The 22,751-nt window shown below is 31.6% G+C and overlaps 2 protein-coding genes across 8 annotated transcripts; one reads left to right on the forward strand and one right to left on the reverse strand.

The window, feature by feature from the left end:
- Window positions 1-24: 24 nt before the first annotated feature.
- On the reverse strand, window positions 25-3,094 carry LOC122537118 (E3 UFM1-protein ligase 1 homolog). 2 transcript variants are annotated; one of them, XM_043670083.1, is made up of 5 exons: window positions 2,941-3,094; window positions 2,030-2,607; window positions 1,792-1,938; window positions 350-1,705; window positions 25-272 (listed from the first exon to the last, which is right to left on the reverse strand). In XM_043670083.1, the coding sequence occupies exons 1-5, from the start codon at window positions 3,018-3,020 to the stop codon at window positions 118-120; spliced, it is 2,316 nt and encodes a 771-aa protein (XP_043526018.1). In that variant the 5' UTR covers window positions 3,021-3,094; the 3' UTR covers window positions 25-117. The 2 variants fall into 2 exon arrangements, with proteins under 2 accessions (XP_043526018.1, XP_043526028.1); XM_043670093.1 differs by having other exon boundaries at window positions 2,794-3,065.
- A 73-nt stretch (window positions 3,095-3,167) lies between these two features.
- On the forward strand, window positions 3,168-22,388 carry LOC122537127 (monocarboxylate transporter 10). Of its 6 annotated transcripts, XR_006308558.1 has the most exons (10): window positions 5,902-6,199; window positions 11,710-12,180; window positions 14,877-15,028; window positions 15,568-15,841; window positions 16,251-16,386; window positions 16,730-16,895; window positions 17,213-17,459; window positions 18,139-18,273; window positions 18,381-18,462; window positions 20,414-20,543. XR_006308558.1 is itself a non-coding variant. In XM_043670109.1 (9 exons), exons 2-9 carry the CDS (start codon window positions 11,751-11,753, stop codon window positions 20,683-20,685), a joined length of 1,812 nt encoding a protein of 603 aa, XP_043526044.1. In that variant the 5' UTR covers window positions 3,168-3,297; window positions 11,710-11,750; the 3' UTR covers window positions 20,686-22,388. The 6 variants fall into 6 exon arrangements, 5 of the variants coding, with proteins under 5 accessions (XP_043526044.1, XP_043526052.1, XP_043526061.1 ...); XM_043670109.1 differs by lacking the exons at window positions 5,902-6,199; window positions 18,381-18,462 and adding an exon at window positions 3,168-3,297 and having other exon boundaries at window positions 20,414-22,388; XM_043670117.1 differs by lacking the exons at window positions 5,902-6,199; window positions 18,381-18,462 and adding an exon at window positions 3,452-3,687 and having other exon boundaries at window positions 20,414-22,388.
- The last annotated feature ends 363 nt before the right edge of the window (window positions 22,389-22,751 follow it).

A 22,751-nucleotide genomic window follows, 5' to 3' on the forward strand; every position in this document is an offset into this window, starting at 1 on the left:
TTATTTTTTTATAATGTATTGCAATTTATTGCATATATTGTAATTTATTGCAAAACATAGTATAAAATTCCTGAATATATTTTTATACAAAATAATAACATTTATATTTATATACAATCATGTGTATTTATTCTCTTGTGCTTTATCACTTTTTAAATGTTGTTTGTAATTATTTGCAATATTTTTAATTTCTTCTAATCCAGTTTGTAATTCCTTTTGAATATCGAGCTTCGTTTCTTCATCTGAAGAAGTTAAACTTTTTAGCACCATATCTGTAATATAAATATAAGTATTGCAAGTAACTATATATTAATAATGTAATGATGTTAAGTTATTAAATATTTCGTACCGTGGTATTTAGATAATATTTCCATTGTTGAGAGTTGCAATTGTGTTTGAAGAAATGAAAGAACAGTAGATACATGTCTTCCAGACATATGTATAACATTTTGCGTTGCTGCTGTAAATAATATACTTGTGATTAGATGTAGTGCTAATGCAGGATCTTGAGTAGTATTAAGTTCTTCTAGTAAGGCTTCTTTGTGACCCAAAATAAATGGTCTTTCCTTCTTTTTATCATATTTTTTTAATACTAAACAGCAACTTGCCATTGCTGCATCTACAAAATTTAGGAAATCATCTATAGAATTTCCAGCAATAGATTTGTGTATATTAGTTAAAGGTTCTTTCACATCTTCTGGCAAATCAAGCAACATTTTTTGCCTTGTCTCTGTGGTAATATTCTCAGGGAATTGAAGCATATTTTGTTGAGCAGCTAATTTAAATAACTCATTTACAAAGTCGGTAACAAGAGACTTTAGTAAATACTTCGTTAAGGCAGGTTGATCTGTTTTATCTATATGTTTAATGCCTTTGTCAAATATCTTAATATTTGTTACTAGAACATTTAGACGTTCTTCAACTTCGCTTAAATTTGTAGTTTTGTTGTTTTGTGCTAACTGTTTTGCAATAGATATAGCATAGTTATTTATTTTTTGTTCTAAGTATAATGCTAATTCATCTACCAAGTCATCAATTACTGACAAATTATCATCTTTCGCAATTTCAGTTTTAATATCTTCTAAAGATATTAGTTTAAGTTCAATTTTAGTTGATAGAACTTTTGTATTTTCATCATCAGATTCGCCATCGCGATTTTTTCCTTGTAAATATTTTTTTTTAGTAGATTTTGTTTTTGTCTCCCGTCCTTGAGTACCACCACCTATTTTGCTAGTTATTGCTTTTTTCCGACGGTCTTCTTTTTTGTTTGCTTTATTTTCAAATATTAAATCTGCTGACTTAGATTTAATCCTGTTTTCTGCTATTGTTTGGAACCATTGTCCACTAGCTACTGCTTCTTTAGCTTTTGCTTCTGCTATCGCTTCAAATGATTTATTTAAAGATTGTAAAAATGCATCAGAAATTACAATAGTTTTTGCAAATACGTGTGTGTTGTTATTTATTTTTTTTTCCGCGATTTTAAGAAGCATTTCCATATCTTTATCAGAAAATACAGATGGTAAAAGAGGACTTATATCAATAAAAGATCCAGTTATAATAGCTTCTTCAATATTTGAATCTATTTGATCTCTAATACTTGTACCTACTGCAACAGAATGTAAGAAAGCTATATTTTCATTTGGAAAATGACGTCTAATAAAATTTGCTGGATCTGATATACCAAGACGTGTAAGCGCATCATATTCTGAAAAATTACATTTGCATAAGACATATTTTACATTTGCTATTATTATATTATAAAATTATTTCAAAACAAAATATAATACAAACCTAAATAACCATTTTGTTTGTAAAAATTATCTACCCATTCATTTTGACTTTTAGAATATATACTTGGTATATAAAGACTATTTGTTCCTTGCTTTCCTGCTACAACACCAGGAATTTGTTTCATTTCTTGTAAGCTATCAAGAATTGCTAAAAATATAGAAAATTATTATGGACATTATATTTCATAATTATTATGGACATATATTTCAATTTCATACTTTATATTAGATATACTCACAAAAAAATATTCTTTCAGAAACAGAACATTGTCCTAGAATTGCTAATAATGGTGTAGGCTTTGTGATTGCAGATAAGGCTCCTCTTATTTTTGCTTTATTTCTAGCTATAAAACTTTCTGTATAAAAGACTCTAGAATCTTGGGGATCTTGCTTACCACAAATGCTTTTTCCTAGTTCTCTTTCAATCGTTGATTGTAAAAAATCAGCTGGCAAGTCATAATGTATTGTCAACTCTGATACATTGATAAATCCATGTTGCATTAATTTGTCATTGATTTCTTCTGCAATTTTGTTTGTATACGTTTTATCAATAAGCTGCCCAAGTATTATCTTTAATCCTTTATTATGTTTTTCTAAGTCACTTGCTATTTTGGACACTTGAGACAAATTAACATTGAGGATTTGTGATAAATCGACCATGTTGATTCTTCCACCATGAATGTATAATTCATCTTTAATTTCCTTGCCAAGATGTTGAGGTGTGATATATTCTTTACCATCATTGGTAAATATTACATCTAATAATTTACTTTCTATTAGCTTTGTTACAATTTCCACACAATTACGTTCTGACAACCTACATTGAATATTAAAAGATATTGTATATGAGAAATAAAAATTACAATAAAATGTATAACAATTTTTAATCAATTTACTCAATAGGACAGATTATTATATATATAAATAGATTATGTAGTTAATTATAAAATTTGTTGTGTTATATAAAATATATTAAAGTATATCAGGTTGATTGAAATCTTACACATATAAACTAATTTAGGCTTATTTAATTTTACAAAAAGTGCAATTTCATTCTACAGCTGTTTAAAATTATTTTGTGACAATTGTTACTACTAATGTAATGTAGTAAAAAATAGAGTTATCTGTGTTTCATGAAATTAAATCATACTTTTGTAGAGTAGAACTTAATTGAGCTTTTTGAAAATCAGCTGCTAGTCTTTTAACTTCGTCCCAGTCTACAGTACTCATTTTAAATCTTTGTAGTTAAATTGCCAGATTGTACACTTGACACTTTTCAATATTGATTACAAAATTCATAGAAATACTTATGTAATGTCAATTTCATATTTTATTACGACATCTAGTGTATGTTCAGAGAACTACATGTAAGTTAAATTAATTTCAAAATGTTTTAAAGTCATTAAGTTATTGTTATCGTAAGTGATTGTTATTGTGAATAAGAAAGAAATGTGTTTTAAAAGTCGACTCAGAAAATTAAGAAGTGTTATAACTTTGGATGTTGAATGTAAGTATACAGTTTAAGACTAACATGTTGTTATATTTAAGTAAAAATTTTTTTGTTTTCTCTGATACAAATATTTTATAACGTAAAAAGAACTTATCAACTTATTTATAAATAATAATTTGATATTTAGCATTGTTTAATATAAGTATAGGGTAGAATTTCTTTAGAGCTAGACTCTAGATGATATCAGGGATTTTTGGTGAAGAATGTTTTTGGGTTAATTTTTAAGTTTGGTTATGCACGTGTATTTGAATATATTGTTACTTTCATGTTACGTTAAAAAATGATTAACTTAAGTAATAAAATGTATTTTATAGTACAACATTTATTTTAAAATCTATTTTATTAGATCATACTGTGAGATGTTACGAAATTGTGAGGAAATATAAGGTTAGACGATGCATGTCATTTTATTGATTAGATTTTCTATTCTGTTTTATTGATGTAATATCACTTGATATAATTAATAATATGCAGTTATTGAAATTAACCAAAAGTATTAATTGTTTTTCATTAAAAAGTTTCTGAAGATGTATAGTGAATTAATTGTTCATGTACCTATTTGATATTTTATTTGTCAATATTTGTTGTATAATTGAATGGTGACATTATACAACTATAAATTATATTAAAAAAATAGAGATAAATAGATTGACTGAGCAGTATGGCCTCAATAAAAGTGCTTTTTCTGTTATTACTTGTTACATGTAACAAAATGAATCAATTATACCATTGATTTAACTATCATCTTTATGTGATTTTATATTATATTTTATTTTATTTTAAAGTTGGAATTATCATAAATCATATTAATATAAAGTCACAAAGGATTCATTAATGACATTATATAATCATGAAACATTCATTCTTATTTAAATATTGGTAATAAAATATTAACACTTTGAGCTCTTTCTGATAACAGTTTATTATTATATTATGTACTGTATTGTGTATTATATTATGTACTAGGAAAGATTAAATGTTGTTCCTAAATGTATTGATTGATTTTTAATGGCTAGTTGTTGAGCTCTTAGTGTTAACAAGAGTATTATTGCAATATTTTTTATAGTACAGCAGTGTCACGAAATAAATAATGTTTATATATACACACTAAACTAATATTGTAGTATGTAAGTAAAAGTAATTGAAATTAGATTATAGGTATTTCATAATTATGTATAAGGCCTCTGAATATTTATGTACAATACAATACATACCTTTTTATAAGAATTATCCTATTATCTTAGTTATAAATAACAATAAAGTCATCTTCTAATCATGTTGTCATTATTATGATGTTTTTTCTTATACATATTTATATTTTATATATGTTGTCACATACATTAAGACTATTATTGTTATTAAGTTAAAGTATTTAATATGAAATTATAGAAAAGAAATTTTAATTTTTCATTATCCAGTTATTTATATTATGAATTAAACTTGGGTTTTTCTTTCAATAATTCTATTATATATAATTCTACTTTTTTTGATCATTCATTATACCATTATGTATTTATTATGTATTCTTTTTTATTTATTTATTGAGGCCACTCAAGTTTTTCTTTTTTGTTATAATTACCTGTAGGATTATTCTAAAATGTGTAACTACATAACTACATAATAATAACGTTAATTAATAAAAATAATAATATAATTAAGTATATTATATTATGTATTTAAAAATATTAACTAGGATATTTCTAACACCAAATTATACAATAGTTTTTCTAATTTTCAGTCGATTATTTATTTCTGAGTTAAGAGAAATTGCATAGTCAAATTAAGACGGCGCATAAACTTTATTTGTAAAATGTAAGTTTGAATTTTTTTACAATTCGAGAATTTAAATGGTAACATACGAAATACATAGATAAAACTGAAATAGTTTTTAAAGTTTCTTGATAATGAATATATTATAAATGTACGGTATAAAGTGTATATAATCCATTAATATTTTTTAAACTCCGCTTCATTATATTTAATGAAGAAATTTTACGATGTACATCACAATATTCGCTTTGAAAATTCAAAGAAACCAGTCGTGAAATACATTTTTTTTATTGCGTCTCTAATCAGCTTTTAAATTTCGCTACTTGCATTTTTATGTCCGCTGTTTTTTTCCACAAGTTTTATGATTTTCGAATTATACAAATAGTAGTAAAATAATTATTAACTTTGAATTATTTTGTTCTCATCATAATTCCTAGATTATCACTCATGTGAGGGAGAGGAAGAGAGAGAGAGAGAGATTTTATAGCTGTATTGGATATAATACGAAAATATAGATATGTTGAGGTAGGGTTCTATATCTATTCAGAATCCAGCTATTATTGTTCGAGAAAGAGTTCCACTTACTTCGAAATATTGTATTAAATATTTTTTACAAATTGTGTTAAATTTTAAATTCTCAAAATTACATCGATTTTCTATTGAATAATCCAAAAATATTACGCCGGACTGTACGACTATTCGGCACAGTTCAATTCCATTGACTGAATGTAGAAAGAGGATTTCGCTTAGCTATACAGATATATATATATATATATATATAGCAGCCAGATCGTGAAAAATATCGAGGTGGACGCCTTCAGGAAACTATATCACACATTGAAATAGCAGCCGAGAGACGACACCTCTTTCCTCTTTGCCCATTGCTTTCGCGTTTGCTCGGCCGTTATTAGCGCGTTAGTCCTCTCTTCTTAACACGGAACTTTCGACCTCTCGTACGGCTGGCGAATAACGTTGGTCACTTCAGTTTATGCCCGACCCTGTTGTCGGTTGGATCGGTAGAGGGATCGCGGAGAGAGTGGTCGTCGACGAAGAAGACGATCGACGCGACAAGACGCGTGGACACGCGTTATCTTCGCCGCAAGCCCACGCTGAGCAAACGAAAAATCTGGTAAACTCCATCATCGACGCTACTTTCCAATTCTCTTCAATCTCTTCCTAGCTAAGTTTGTGTGTTTTTCTCTCCTACTCTCTTTCGCTCGTTTATTCTCTCGTCATTCTCTACCACCTAGCCGCTATTGGCTTTTTCTATTCTCGCTCGTTCGCTCCGTGTTACTTTCCAATAGTGTTACGTTCCGATTTACGCAGAACAGAATAGCTAGACATACGTTCGTCTTTCAATTCTGGATTCGAGCACGATGAACTTTTCGGTGATGATTTACTATACCGTGTCATGTCAGCGATTTCGTTCTATGACCTCTCGTGTGCTGAATGTTGACAGAAATTAGAAGCGGACGCATTAAGACGATTAAAAGCAATGCGATCTTCTGCTATAACCGGTCTCGTGTATTGTGCTCATTATTGGTCATTTTTCTTTTTCTTTTTTTTTTTTTTTTTTGTAGTTTCTTATCCTCGCTTCCGTGTATGCACATTTTTGTTTATCAGGAACGTCATACAAGTGTGTCTGATAACACTGATAACACGTAAATGCTGCTAGTATATTTGTTTTCCATGTAGAATACTTTTGACAAGATTTTCAAATTAAAGTTGATCACGAAAAGATTAATGATTAGTAAAATAGTTTAAATTTTATTAATTATATTTTATATTTCTTGTGCATATTCAATTAAGTAATTTGCATGTCTGATTGCCTTCGCGTATTAATACAATTGTTTATGATTTTGTATAACATGTTCGCCTAGGATGAATTTTTTTGGTTAATTAAATGGAGCTCATCAGCTGATCAACGTAGGCTCCAAGTTGCTCAGCTTTCCTCAATTGGCTATCCTAACTACTTACGTGGTGTAAAGTGTAATTAATTTTCATTTAGAAGTTTAACTTTACCTATCTTCCTTAATTTCATTTATAATAATTACTTTTAATAGATATCAGTACGAAAGCGAATTCTAATAAATTTAGGAAACATTCGTAACTTTTATTTCTTTTTTTCTGGAATTTCATATAGAAAAATCTGTTTCAATATAATGATTATTTTAATATTTTAATATTATTTTAATGTTTTCAAATGATTTTTATATTGCATGAGAAGTATTTTTTAAATTACATGCATGATTAAAAATATTCATTAAAAACATTCGATTTTTATTTATTTTTCCTATAGATGTAGAATTTCTATGGATGTAGAATCAATTATGTTCCGTGTAGAATGTGTGAGGAGGTTAATCAGTGAATTATTGATATGAGAGTCGAAGTATGTTATATACTTTACATGCTTGATCCACTCAATTCGAATGCAGATTAGTGTCAAGGTCAAAAGTAGTAGATTTAAGCAAGAAGTTTATTGTTATACATTACTTATAAAACAGATGCACGTTTTAAAAACTTGTATTTATTATATATGTTACGAGACATTGAATTTTGCGATTTTTATCTGTGTAGAAAGAAATATTTCATTAAATTTTTTACAACCTCATATTTTATTTGCACGTCGACTGAAAAGTTTATGACCCAGAAAATTTAAGATACCTGTGGAAATGTTTCATTTTCTGTATTTTGTAGTAAAGTACAGTTTTTTTAATAAGAAAAGATGTTTATTTTTCATTTTTAAATTTTATTTATCATATTAACAATTAACAATTATTAAAGCTTTCACAGAATTCTACAGAATTCTGCGGACCTTTCGTTTCTTTTTGCATTTAAAAGAGTTTAAAAAATTAAGTTTGAGATCACAGAAAGAAGAGACGAACAAAGAGTGATAAAAACAATTTGACATTTCTTTTGCATTTTATATTGCAAGCGTATGCTCACCAAACGTATATATGTCTCACAACGTGCTTACATGTATCTTATTTACACGGAAATTTCGCAGCTGTACAGATTTACCTTTCAAGTTCGATTTTACGCGTAAAGTAATCTTCTTCAATTTACTAATCTTGAGTAACACAGAGTGCACTGACAGCGCAAATGAGGAGGGTGTTTCGTTGTTCTGGTCGCGTTATGCCACGTCGGCAACTCGTAATTATGATTTATGTACTAGGGAAGCTGAATTCGCCAACTTCTTCGAAGAACTTGGCAAAAGACTCCTCCGTTTCTTTGTACGCAATTGTTAGTTTTCTCTTCTCAATAACAACTTCATTGTATTATTGTTGCTTCGAGGCTTCTCTTCAACTAGAATCGACCGTTTAATTTTAATTGGTTCGTGCTGTTTGACCCTCCTCTCTTTCTTTGTTATCGCAAGTGATTTTAATGTTATCTTTTGTCGGTTTAAATTCGATGATTAATTAACGCTCACCGAATAGCCAATTACGAGATCAACTTTATCCAGCTTTCGGGATCACGGTTTGAGGAATTATTTTTTAACTGTGAAAATAAAAGTGGCGATGTCTGTAAAAGGGAAAATGAGTAATCGGAAGATTAAATATAGAAAATTTCAACGAAAATTCGTATTTCAATAATGTAGAAGATATATAATCATATTAATATTAAAAAGACTTAATAAATCGGCAAAAGCAACTTTCTCTTACGCAAGCTTGCACATACTGGTATAACACTAGCGTAACATCGTTACCAAGGAGAAAGATTTCGCGTTTTAATACGCGATTATAGACCAAAATGTGGGCATAGATCAATATGAATTTACGGAAAAGAAAATTTCACTGAATGACTATCGATTTCGCATAGACTTATTGATTGAAAACGTTGTAAACTCTAACAGGGGTAGATTCTTCGAGTGGTACATAATCCACCATATGTGCAAAAGTTCTAGATAATTCTTATATATCAGGATATATTTTTAAAGAAATATTTTAAAAAAATTGGGACTTACGCTCGTAATTTTTGGATGTATCTTACTCTGTCATTACTATTTTTGAGAAAGTCTTTCTACAGAAATTTCCAGAAATTAGTTTATGTAGAATTGCACATCTGCCAGCCAGATAAAGTTTCATTAGTCCCTCAATAGTAATATGTCATAAACTCGCAGTTTAGTCCATCGGGAATCAGCGAACAGAATTCCTTCTTAGATTCGACTTGCATTCCTAGCCTGATGACTCGACTGAGCAAATATTTGAAGAGTTTATTCCGTATAAAGAAACAAATTAAAAGCAAACATTTCAGATCTTCGAAATGACGTTACCAACAAATTTTCTTAGACACGAGTCTAACAATCAATGAAAAAATGCAAATCTTTATGGATGAATTTTATAAGTCACGTTGCATTGGATACATTTGCAAGTTATATGTTTCAGCAATAATAAAATTTGGTTTCTTCGTTCAAACGCGGCCATAACGGTGTCTGTCTTCTAATTCTTCTAGAATTAAACAGACGCGCATATACGCGCCACTTTTGATCATTATAAATTAGAATACAAATACCACCGTTTAATGTTCTTAGAAAGTTCTTTGCACTTCGTTACTACGATTGTACGTGTGTCTGGTCCTGGTATGGTGTGCGTGTCAATCGAAATTTGCAACATTCTTAACTTGGTATGCTTGCCTGTTTTTATTTCTCTATTAATCGGGGATTGCCACTTTGTCGCGTGAGGCGACATTGTATAAGAAAGTCGCACATCAAGATAAATCGTATTCACACGGATTGGAGTGATCATGCTCTATTAACCCTTCTATTAACGCGAAATGGAAACGGAATTGCGACTTTCTTCCTGCTTCACACTGTAGCTCGCCTCTTCTGGAAAATTTATTTTCAAATCTTCTTCTTCTTCTACAAATATTGTTCTCTCTATATAGTAACGTATTTTTATTGCACAGTATCAGTCACTTGTTTAAACAGTGTAGTATTATAATTTTTGATCTCTATTTAGTCTGTCTTTTATTTTTTTTATTTATAAAAGTTGCAAGTATATCTTTTTTGCTGAAAATTGTATCAATATTTCGAAATTTCAAAGCCTTAAATAGAGTCACAAATTCAATGTTTGTTCCTTATATATTTATAGTATATTTCAAAAATGTTTGCACACAATTATTACACTATCGATAATTATGCGACAAAGTGAAAATTAAATTAGTGCTGTTGAAATATCGCATTGTACATTTATCAGGATCTTGACATTAAGTTGTGGATTATTTAAGAAGACAGAAAAATCCTATGTGATATAAATGTATAGCGTAATGATTTATGTGAAATAGTTAGAAAATTTATAGAAATCTTTATTTTAATTTTTGTTAGAATAGACTTTGATTTATTTATTTCTTTCAATGTTTTAATAGAGTAAGATATGTATTTCGCGATTTATCCACAACTACTTACGCCATTGGTTTTGATATATTCACTATTATCGTCATAAATACGCGCATGAATATGTACAAGGTTGATGCACATTTATCAGCACGTGATAAAATGTGCGAATTGTTTAGTACCATGTATACCATTTCATGATACAGTTGTTCTAACTTTTTCTTTGTTTCCCGCATTGTCTCTCCCTTCGATTTTCAATGATTTTCAATGACGAGTCCAACAAAAATTAATGCAACTTGAAAATGAAGTTATAGACATTCTTTAAGTGATAAAAATATTTATATTGAATTTTGAATATTTTTGTCAAGTAAATGTAATAAAAGTTAACATGTTCTTTGCAGACATGTGTAATATATAATATATAAATATATGTAATGAATTGGGATTGGAAACTAAAATTAACATGTAGCCATAAAAATGTACGTGTTTTGCATAATACAGATTATTTAATATATTACTTAAGTGCATGTGTCATGTTTTTTATCGGACAAATGATATGTTAATTGTAAGTACATCAAATAATATAGCGGATCAATGAACTTTGACATCGTTTTCTGATATTTCACGAATGCCTCACCAATGGAACAAAAGATCATTCAATATTTGCTACTAAATAGATTAGATTTTTCAAACTGATTGTAATAAATGAATGAAAGCTAAATTCATTCTCAAACTAAAAAATTTGTACGTAATATAATCAAAAATAGTTTTAGTTATGGTAGGAATTTCAAATGAAATTCGGTACGTAAATATTTGATAATGGTTAAGATTAAATATCACGTTCCGGATATACCAACATGTGCCTTTGACGTGACTTCTCGTTGCGGGAACAATAATTCAGCGACAGCAAGAGTACGTTTGTAATGAATTACAGACACGTCAAGATACACGTCAAGAATTCCCACAGGGAGTAATATTTTATAGTTGTTATTTTATTATTGTACGTAAATTGATTTATCGTTATTTGGAAGAAAAAGACATAACATTCCTCGATCAGCAATTCTTTAAAAATAGCCTGCAAGAATTTATACCACCGGAGGTGTATTTTCCAAATAAACTTTAGAAGAAACGTTTCACGTTTATAATTTTACTCTAATTATCTAGACATTTTTGTCTTTCCCTCTTTTTCTAATCGACGAATTAATTATTTCCTCATAATTTTTGCCATTTCTCGCTACAAACTAAGACCATCACGGTTTCTTTTCTTCTAAGAAGCTTTAACTTTTCTTTCCTTAATGTCCCCACAGATCACGGATATCTTCGGCAGAAGCGCACGAAAAGCTAAACGATGACAATCGCGGAGAACGCGGCGGAGTCGAAGAGGAATTCAATGGTCGTTCCTAACGCGAACGACGGGGTTCTTCAGGACCTGCAACGAGGTCCAGAAGAGACCTCGAATTCAAGCACGGAGGACAACCCCCTTTTAGTGACCGATCGAAAGAACTCGTCGGTGAAAATCGACATGTCCATCTCGAAATCGAAGAATACGGATAAGGATGAAGATGATCAGTCGGCGATGATCGCCTTGAGGAAGGATGTTGATGATCGAAACGCGATCGTTCCACCGGATGGTGGCCTGAGAGCATGGATGATCATGATAGGCAGTTTCGTTATTAACGGTGTTCTGTTTAGTGTCATAAATACATACTCATTGATCTACCTCGAGTTACAGAAGAGTTTGCTAGAATCTGGAGAAACGGCGGCATCTTCAAAGGCGGGTGAGTTCAGTAACTTTTCATTATCGATATTACCTTAGGTATTTAGAGAGAGGAGTTAGGAAAATTTTGTTTGAATAGTTCAAATCGTGCAAAGTAACTGATAATTGATAGAGAACATTTTATGTAAGTAGTGCAAAATTTGCATTAGAGGGAACAGAACATAATATGTATATAGAGAGAAATATGCTGTATACATATATGATGATTATAAACATTTGCTTGAATGTATTGAATGCATATACGTATTTAAGAAGCGTGTTGAATATTTTTGTGGAAGTATATTTCTCTTCCGTTTGGGTTAGGTGAATCAGTCATTAATCTGTTCAACGATAATGTAAATGATAAGATAACGATTTACAATTAGTTGCTTTTTCAACCGTGGCAGCTTTCCGGGTTTTCATACTTTATTAGTAAACTAGAGAATATCTGATATTTATGTAAATTGATGTAAAAAATATAAATTGATTCATACGGAATACAGTTACTATTTTTTATTAGAAATATAGAAATCATTAATTCAAACGAAATTAAATTAAGTACACTGTATAGATCGTAATATTTGTGAATTCTATTTTATATTTTGATTTTATATCATGTCATAGAAAAAAAAAAAAAGAACTAAGATTAGAATTGTAAGAAAATATGGAAAATCGTGTTCTTTTATATTCACTGTGGTCAATCATTGTTCCAAGCACTTGCTCGGTGCAGTCGATGAACCGCGCGTTATCTATTTTTATTATTTATTAATTTTTATATTGATAATACGGTATCTAATAGTTGCATTTGCAGATCATTGAACTGTAAATAATTACTGCAATAATATTAAATTGACAATATCTTTTTTTCAATGACACTTTTAAGTAACTATCTTGCACGTTTCATGTCCGACTGAGTTATTGACTCATAACATTTTTACAAGATTTAATGTAAAAAAAAAATTACTTTAAAATCTAAATTTATCTCAGCAATTATTTACAGAATTACTTAATTAAAAGTTTTTTTTTTGTCAATTTTCAAATGAAATTTTTCTTTAAACAGAAAGAATAATTCTAGTATAGATTACATTCAAAAATTTATTATTTAAAGCTGTAAAAAAATCAATTAATTGACTATTAATTTATCAGTTTGAAAAAGCACTGGATTTTTAATTGATTTTCATTAGTTTGCACAAATTACGTCAATTACTATCGGACAAATTAAGAATTAATTAACTATAAAACGAAAGAAATAGCATCATATTCTCTTTATGAGCACTAAATAAAAATAAAGTCTATCTATGCATCACTCAATGTGCATTTGGATGAATTAACAAATAAGTTAAATCAAGCAATAGATGATCAATGAACGTTCTAATAAGAACGGCGTACGGTATAATTGGATCGTTAATTCGTCCGTGGCCTAAATTTGACGTTTCAAAACTAAATTCTATTGATGTTTTCTGAGACTTAATTATTGTTAAGTGAAGTATGGAACAGTTACTTTGGGTAGCGTATCAATTAAACTGATCGATCGGACTAATCATCCGTAGAGTCAATGCCCTGGACAACCTGGATCTAAATTAATCGGCAATTACATGAGCATTAATAGTAACGAGGGTCAAATAATATTAATCTAGGGGTAGTTACTCTTGAAAGTAGAACTAGATCTTTACTAAACAATACGAACTCTCAATGACATTTAAGATCATGGATAAATGATTATTCTTGCCTGTTATTGATGCTATATTTATTCGCGTTCATTTCGTTTCGCGTACTTTTGTATTTCGATATTTCTGCGAATATTTTCACTTCGGTCTGACTAAACGTTGATTTATTCTAAAATTTTGACAGAATTTTTATCACTCTTTGATATTTTTGCGTTATTACAGTAGGTTACTTGGCAGTTGAAATTTTTATATTAATTTTTAACTTTTATTTTTTAGTTTGTCCAATTGAAAAAATCTTTTAGCATTTGTGAAATGTTTAGTAGAAATTCTTTAATATTGTTCCCAATATTTTTACGTCCGTATCCAATTTCGATCTCGTTTCAACAAACAATATCTAAGATTTAAGAAAAGAATTAATTCGAATGGAGATTGAAAATAAAAATAATACAAAAATAACTCAATGGACGCAACTGGGTTAAGATCTAATGAGAAAAATCTGTTTATTCTGTTTTATTCGAAATACGTTTCATTGTACTGTATGGAATTTAGTATACGGTAGAAAAAGCTTGAAAGTAACCAATATCAAGATCAAAGTAAACGTTTCGTTGTACATCGGGAGCGTGATGGAACTTTTGTTAGCAGAATTTCCATCGTTCGAATATTCTACAAATATCGGGATATTCTGCTATTCAAATATTCTATTATATATGTATAAATATATATATATATATATATATATATATATACAACGCTTTTTTGAGAACGTTCTGTATCCTGTTTCTTTCTGGTACTATTTCCTATAAATGGAATTGCGACACGTGTATGTGTGTAAAAAATAATTGTAAATAAATCGACGAGCCAAAAAGAATATAAGTTTTCGTATCATTTAAGAAAAAGGAAAGACTAAAAAATAGTTTTGTATTTAAATTAAAATCTCTATCACACGGTTCAAATAGTGAAAGTTCCATCGAACTTTGAAGCATTTTCACACTTGCCGAAGTTGTTAAAAAATTGTCAGAAATTGTGGAAAGTGGTCGTGCCTTTGTTTCAGCCTTGGTAGGGTCGTTAACCATCGGCACAACGTTCTTTTTGTCACCGATTTCTGGCATTCTCACCGATAAAATTGGCATACAGATGACCACGTTTTTGGGCGGTGCTCTCGCGTCCAGTGGTATGCTTCTATCCTCACTATTTTCTAGCCAGGTAATTTCTTTCTTTTTTTTTTTTTCTAAATTGACTGCCGTTAGACTCGCGACTCGATATCGACGTTTAATTGAATTTGTTATTAATTGAATTTGCATTATACAAAATTTCAATTTGTTAGGGACTTTTTTAATTAGTTTCTCCATTTTCCTGTTCCCGTTTGTTACATTCAATTATTACATTCAATTACGAATACAAACTCGTCCATCATATCGCTTGCATAATTAAAACCTCATATCCGAAACGTATCGTATAGAAATTTGTATCCGATGTATCGCGTATAATTTGTAAATACATAATTTATTTAAACGAATCATTTACCCCTACATTGTCAAGGAGAATAATTTATTTCTTGGTGAAGCATCGTAACAAGATTGAACAGTATTTAGCAGAGAAAATTGACCGCGATACGAAACATTAACGCTGTTGAACGTTATAGTACCACTTTCACAAAGAGACATTATTACATGATGTGTTACAGCCTGGTATTCCCGTTGTCATAATCAACTGTAGTTATTTCTGGAATCGCTGTGCTTCAGGTGTCATTACTATATTTGACCTATGGAGTGATGTACGGGCTTGGTGCTAGTCTTGCCTACACGCCGAGTCTAGCAATCCTGGGGCATTACTTTAAAAGATACTTGGGTTTGGTCAATGGCATCGTCACGGCTGGAAGCTCTGTATTTACCACTCTAATGCCGTATTTGATGCAAGCCATACTCCATCGTTTCGGCCTGGACGGAACGTTGAGATTCTTGGCCATGCTCACCGCGATTGTCATGGCTTGCGCCATTCTTTTCAAACCAATTCCACGTAAGTCTGATTTTCCTTTGCTGTTCGTTGCATTATTGCTATTATTCACTTCATATTTTCTTCTATTTATATTGATAACGCTCAATTTGCGTAACGCTGGCGACTTCTCGCGCTCGGAAGAAACTCGAAAACGAAATATTTCGTTACGCGCAGAGATTAAGCGTTGGTATTTTTCCAATGAAAATCTTTCGATCGATCCTTTTCTCCTGATGAAATTATCTTCCAAAAAATAAGTTATCCATAAAACTGCAGAGACTTTTCAGACACTTTAAAATTTTTAAGAGCATAGTTAAGGAAATGAAACCAAGTCTGAAGTCCCAGACTATTGGTTATAGTTATTTTTTTATCGTCAGTGCTAAATAAAATCGAGACACAAAAGCCACAAAAGTCGTAATTACAATTCTTCCAGTTACACCGGTGTCACGGGAACAACTGAAATCCAAGTCGAACTTCAAAACCTGCCTAAAACAAGTGATAAACGTCTCGATTTGGAGGAGGAAACGATACGTGGTGTGGGCTAGCTCGATTCCACTCGCTTTGTTCGGGTTAGTATTACCTCGACTAAACGAGCAATCATCTTAACACGTACGAACGCTTTCTCCGCAACGCGAACCTCAGCTCGCGTGTGATTTCGTTTTTATCTTGTTGTTAAATCGTTCGTTTTGATTATCGATACGCGACCGTTCGTTAACATTGAGACAATCGGGGCTGTCAGTTAAAATTTGGCAATCAGTTAGCATGTACGTCGGCTTGACGCGCACGGTTACGAAAGAAAACTTGTTTCTTAACAATCTAGTTACACGGGGCTTGTAATACAAGCTTGTAAGAAACAACTGCGGGCGAAAGCGGCTAAAGTGACGAGTATTAAGTGACTAACGTTCCTTTCAGGTATTTCGTCCCGTACGTTCACATAGGGAAATTTGTGGAGACGGTGTTCAAGGATTCTGACGGCAAGCTGCCGATCATGTGTATCGGCATCACTTCCGGTATAGGTCGTCTTCTCTTTGGATATATCGCCGATCTGCCGAAAGTGAACAGAATATTGTTGCAACAGGTAAATCGTTGATACCTTTTGGCCTTGTTCGAGTAAATCATTCCAATGTCAAAAAGCTCTGGGAGAGTATTAAGATCGTCGAAGGGCTAAAAACGGAAATTTGTTTAAATAAGTAATAATGTCTTTTCCGGCCTTTCGAACATTTTTTTACCGAATGTATTTGGATACATGTACAAAATATTTCAACGATACACGATCTAACTATGTTTTTTGATCCAAAGAAAACTTTTATCTGAAATATCTTTTAGAGTAAGTACTTTACTGATTCTGGGTTCTAATCATTTTCAAATATTTTCGTTTGCTTCGAATGATTCCAGATATCGTTCCTCAGTATCGGTGTTCTTACAATGTTACTCCCCGTTACGCGTTCGTTTATGTTATTGTTGCTCATTTCTTTGGCCATGGGATTATTCGATGGTTGTTTCATATCCCTTTTGGGCCCCATTGCATTCGATATATGCGGTCGAGAAGGAGCGACACAGGCCATTGGATTTTTACTGGGCATGTGTTCTGTACCTTTAACCGTGGGACCGCCCATTGCTGGTCTTCTGTATGATCATACCGGTAATTAAATAATTAGTACATTAATTAAATAGTATTATATTCTTGCATTTGTGTTGCGAAAAATTAATACGATATTTATTTTTGAGATTCTTGTGTAACAACTAGTTGATGTTATATTTTAAAACTATAATCGAGACTTTACAATGCTTTATAAACTTTCATAAAATAATCGTCGAGATAATCAACCGTGTTAGATTTTGTAATTCGCGTAAAGTGACACGGTGTGATCTTCGTGCTCGCGCAATTGAAAAATTTCTCTCGTCGATCGCTCTCGACTCTTTTATATTGAGAACCGAGAACCTCGTTGTCCTTTTTTCTCTTGACTCTTGATCGTTTGACTCTTGATCTTCTGGAATGGACAACCTTGAAGGGTGCACGCGTCCCGAGACTTGGAAGTTCGAACGAGGCTGACGAGGGTTACGAGGTGGACAAGGTTTAGTCAATTGTTATCGACTTGTTGTAGCGCAAAGTGAAACTCGAAAAAAATTCTACAATCTCCGCGTCGTAAACCTACTGTCTGTCGCTTCGAACACGTGCTGTAAGCCGCGCAGAATTTGTCAAATGTCTGAGACAATTATTCAAATAACTAAAACAAATACATTTAAAACATTGTTTTCATCTACTTGCCGAGAGACAAAACAGCACATCTAATTTATTTCATATTTTTTGGTTTACACAGGTAGCTATGACATACCATTTTTCTTAGCGGGTATCCCACCGATAGTAGGAGCACTCACAATGTTCCTAATAAAGTTCGTGAAGGACGAAGAGCAAACTATTAGCAGCGGTACAGAGGATAAAGCTTGTCAGAATGGTCGGTAAACAGGTATTTGTGCATTATTCATATCTAACTAACAGAGTTTGTTTCTCCATGTGGTATCGAAACACGTGCGTGTCGGTTTGTAAACTGTTTTCACGAAGGCGGTTGAAACTTTCCACGGAAAGCTTTTCGGATAATATAATACACGAATCACGTCTGCTGTCGAGGGGGACAGAGCACTTGGTAAAATAAATTCAATATTTCGAGATATTACACATCTGCGCATTTTGCTCAGACTTCGTTGCCTCTATTTGTTTTTTTTTTTCTCTTTTTCTTTGTTCAATTTCTATCTGTTGACACTGCACTCCTCTGCGAATATCATTATTGCATGCTTCCATGATACAATGCATACATCACCAAAAACGCACTGATTCCTTTTGCATGCCACACATCTGCGTCAATTTTTAACAAAATCGGGAGACGGTGATTGAATTGAATTTGTTCTAGAAATTCTAGAGACGAAGGGATGTTGCACGGTTTCCCTGCATTCATGGATTTAACGAAATTTGATTTGTCACAGTAATCGAATGGGTAGCAAATGAAATTGCTTTTAAAATGTAATAGTTAAATCAGAAAGAAGGGAAGCTTAAATATTCTTTAACCTTTGTGCATTTCGTAGGTGAAATGAATGCGTTTTGTTTCTTTTTTTTTTTCTCTGTTCAGCCGTATGTAACAAAGATTAACCCGGTAATTCGAATTAATCACAGTAATGCAACCTTGCAACAATTAATTACTTATTGCACCCTGCGTTGACAGTTTAATTACGCGTCGGCTCGTTGCGATATGACAACAACTCTGTCATCCATTATAGTGCTATTCATAGTCAGTGTTTACTTTCTCATAGAGGTAATTCCTTCACTTTCGCGAATATCTTGTTTTTACGTATTAAAGACGAAATTGTAGTTAATTGTTCTTTTTAAAAAAGTAGTGGTCAATTTTACAACGAGAAGAGCATTTTATTCCCAAGAAACTTTTGTTCAGACATTAAGCTTAGTGCATAAATTTCATTTGGAATTTTATTTTCATTTATGCAATATACATATTATATTGTACGTATTATTGTTGTATAACGATTGGAAAGAAATAATTGTAAATCATACGTTATGAGAATATCCTCCGTTTGAGAAACACTGATACAGTAAAACGTTTGCAGTAGTAATAACCAGTTTGGGTCAAACACTGCTTCCACTGACCTGAACGTTGTGTTTTCGATGTGGAACGTGTTAATAAAAAGCAGTGATATCCTTTTTTTAGAATCGATACTATACATCAAAACCATGGAAAAGGTTTCATATTTTCTTCCATTTAAGTTTTTGTATCGCAGTTCTTGTTTCTCTCAATTCATGTTTATACGCTGTTATTTGAAATATAATTGCTAGAAACATTTCACTATTTATGTGTACAATAGAATATATTCTTATAAATTTTTTTTTTTTTGTAGAATTATCCATAAATTATCGTTCAAACAGAAGTAGAACTTTTTTGCTTCTCGTTCCATTTTCTTCGTTCTACTTCTTTTTCCATTACTGGACAATTTCTTTGTTTCATGAAATTTTCATTCTACTCTCTATATTTTCTACATTTTGTAAAAAGACACAATTCGTAACGAATAAACAAGACGTATGAAAACATTTTCATTGGTCTGACAGATAGAATCGATTCTTACGACCAAACATTATCTTATCATCACTGTATAAAAACGTGTGAAACGATACGTTAATTCATTAGTCAGTAGTCACTTAGATTTATAAAAAAATGTAGAAACTTTTTTCACTCAAGATCCCTCACTCAAAAACATCGTGTTTCGAGAAGTGTATCAATTTCCTAAGGGCAAAGTTTCAAAGAGAAACCTTTATTCTACATTTTTTTATTTACCTCGTGTAGAATCATCTCCCGCCACATTTCGAACGTTTCCTGAATGTAGAAACATCATTCTCCTTCTTAGCATCTCGAGGTGAACGTACCTATTTCCACTCTCAGCTAACACCTTGCACACATGTTTCGCATCAACACTCTAACCAGCATCACTGTTCCTTTTGTAAATACTTCTGCAAATTCTCGCTCTGAATCGTCGTTCACACGCAACGGTTGGTTCCTTTCTCGTTTGCAACAGTGTCTCACTTACGATCCGCAGGCTGTTCGGGCATCGGCTTTCTATCACCGTGTTTCGTGACAGCTCTCAAACACGAGCAATCAAGCTGCAAGATGACGTGTCCAACCGTCCACAGCCAACATTCGTCAGAGTATTACGGATTTCACGAGGGTGTAGTATGTCAGGATCACGGGATCGGATGTCTCGATCGTTACGGACACTCGGAGAGCGTGCCATTGCTCCATGGTGAGAATTGGTCAGCTTCCGGCCGTTTCCAAAGGATGCTACAATCGTCGACGCGGCTCACGTGCTAGTTTGCAGATACGTATAAGCGTCGCTGTTTCGAGATCTCGCGTGTCGATTTCATTGTGATTTCCTTGCATCGCGAGGATATTTTATCGTGTACTTTTTTTTTTTTTTTTAAACAATACTGTTAACACTCTGTTCGTAATTCGAAGTGAGATTGAAAATTCTGAATTTCGCAAGTTAGAAGAACATCAGAGATTGCATGTTTTTGGCGCCGCAAGCTTCGAGTTGAAAGAACGAATTAGACGATTTTATTTACACACGTTGCACCGAGCAATTCTGAATTTTGCAAGTCAGAGCCCAGGCTCGAGGCTTTTTAGTCAGAGTAGTTTGGAATATATAATTAGGACAATAAATAAAGCAAGGAGTTATAGTGTATTCGCGAAGCAGCGACGGTGATCAATAGATCCGAGGGCCACTGTCTTCGGCATCGCATAAATGTCACTTTCTCGATGTTTCTCTAGCAACGAATGTTTCTAGTTTTTGTAGTCGTCGAAGGAGATAGTATTGTTTAGCACGTTTACGGCGAATTTACGAGGAGAAATTGAATCGAATTAGAGACAAGGTTTTTCGGTTTTCAAAGTTTTCTTTGTCTCTACTTGGCAAGCAATACTGATCAAGTCAATATTTTTAGAACAGAAGGACTGATAAGTAAAGATGAAAAGAAAAAAAAGAAAATAGCCTCGATATTTTTCGATTAATGTACTCAATCGCATGTTCGTAATCACGTCGCGTTTGCTGCCTAAGTGTATCAGATTCTGTTTATTTTTTTTTTTACTTTCATCTTACGCAGTTCACGCAAATGAATCTGTACAAAAGACGCAGTGGCAAATGACTAACGTGGTCTATCGATGAAAGTGTTCTCAGAATTAATTGTAGAAAGAGTTGAAACGTTCGACATTTATTTTTACCTGCCAATTACGATACGATAGCATTTTAAGTTTCGAACATCATTATTTTATTTCACAGTAGGAACGGCGTAGTGATACTTCTCATTTTGAAATTCGATTTTTTACTAATAATTGACGATAATAAAATGACGATGTGTCATGATGTTCTTTTTGCATGATAATGTCTCTGTTTTATCTACTCTGCTCTTAATATTTTTCTTTTTCGTTGTAAGAATTTTTTACTAGATTTCTTTGAAAAGAATCCTTTTCATTATTAATAAATGTTGTGTCAAGTGTTGCAATGGAAAGTATAAATATATCGTTGTTACAAGTTGGAACAATAATTCTAATAAGAATGTTTTAGATGGCACGACGATCATAGTATCAGTTAAAAATTTAATTATTTTATATCCGACAAAAGATTTTAGTACTTTGCGTAATAATTTCTTTTTTTTCTTACGAGTCACTTTAATCACTTGGTCAATTAATGGATCGATTGGAAGGACATGTTAGAAAAATCTTACATGTTTTGTAATCTAATCACTATTCTTGGTATATGTATATACTTGAAAAATTCGATCATTTTCCCTCTGTTCGACATTACGATTAAATAATTAGCAAGGTTTTATCTAACTTACAGACCTCTTTTTTATACATAAGCAATTTGTTGGCCATAAAACAATTGATGGTACAGAGTACTCTATATATATCAATGTTAACAAAGAAAGAATGCTATTTTTCTCGTAATATTGTACATAGGATAGTTAGAATATTGTCAAATCACGTAAGAAAAAGAAATAAAGAAATAAGAATGTTATAAAGAATGTTATAATGATTTGAAAGAACCAAACCCTTATGAAATATTAATCCGTTAAATCAGATCACTTCTTAATTTATAAGGAATCAATTCTAATTATTTGAACGATAAGAGACGTCTATTAATCATTAAAAGTAATATCAATTACAAACGTTGATAGTAAAAAAGTAAAAGCAGAATAAAGGAGTTACTAAAAAATTAATATTTAAAAAATTGACGAATTAATTCGTCTTCGTGCATTGACAAATTAATTTTTAATATTATATAATTTTTGGGGGATACTAATAAACGTCGTTTTTTTTTTTTGCAATAATCCACTTTTCAAAAGGGGGGAAATTTTTTTTTTTACGAAAGATGTCGCTTCTTC

The sequence above is a fragment of the Frieseomelitta varia genome, unplaced genomic scaffold (assembly GCF_011392965.1).
Source record: "Frieseomelitta varia isolate USP_RPSP 00005682 unplaced genomic scaffold, Fvar_1.2 scaffold_160, whole genome shotgun sequence".
Lineage (NCBI taxonomy): Eukaryota > Metazoa > Arthropoda > Insecta > Hymenoptera > Apidae > Frieseomelitta > Frieseomelitta varia.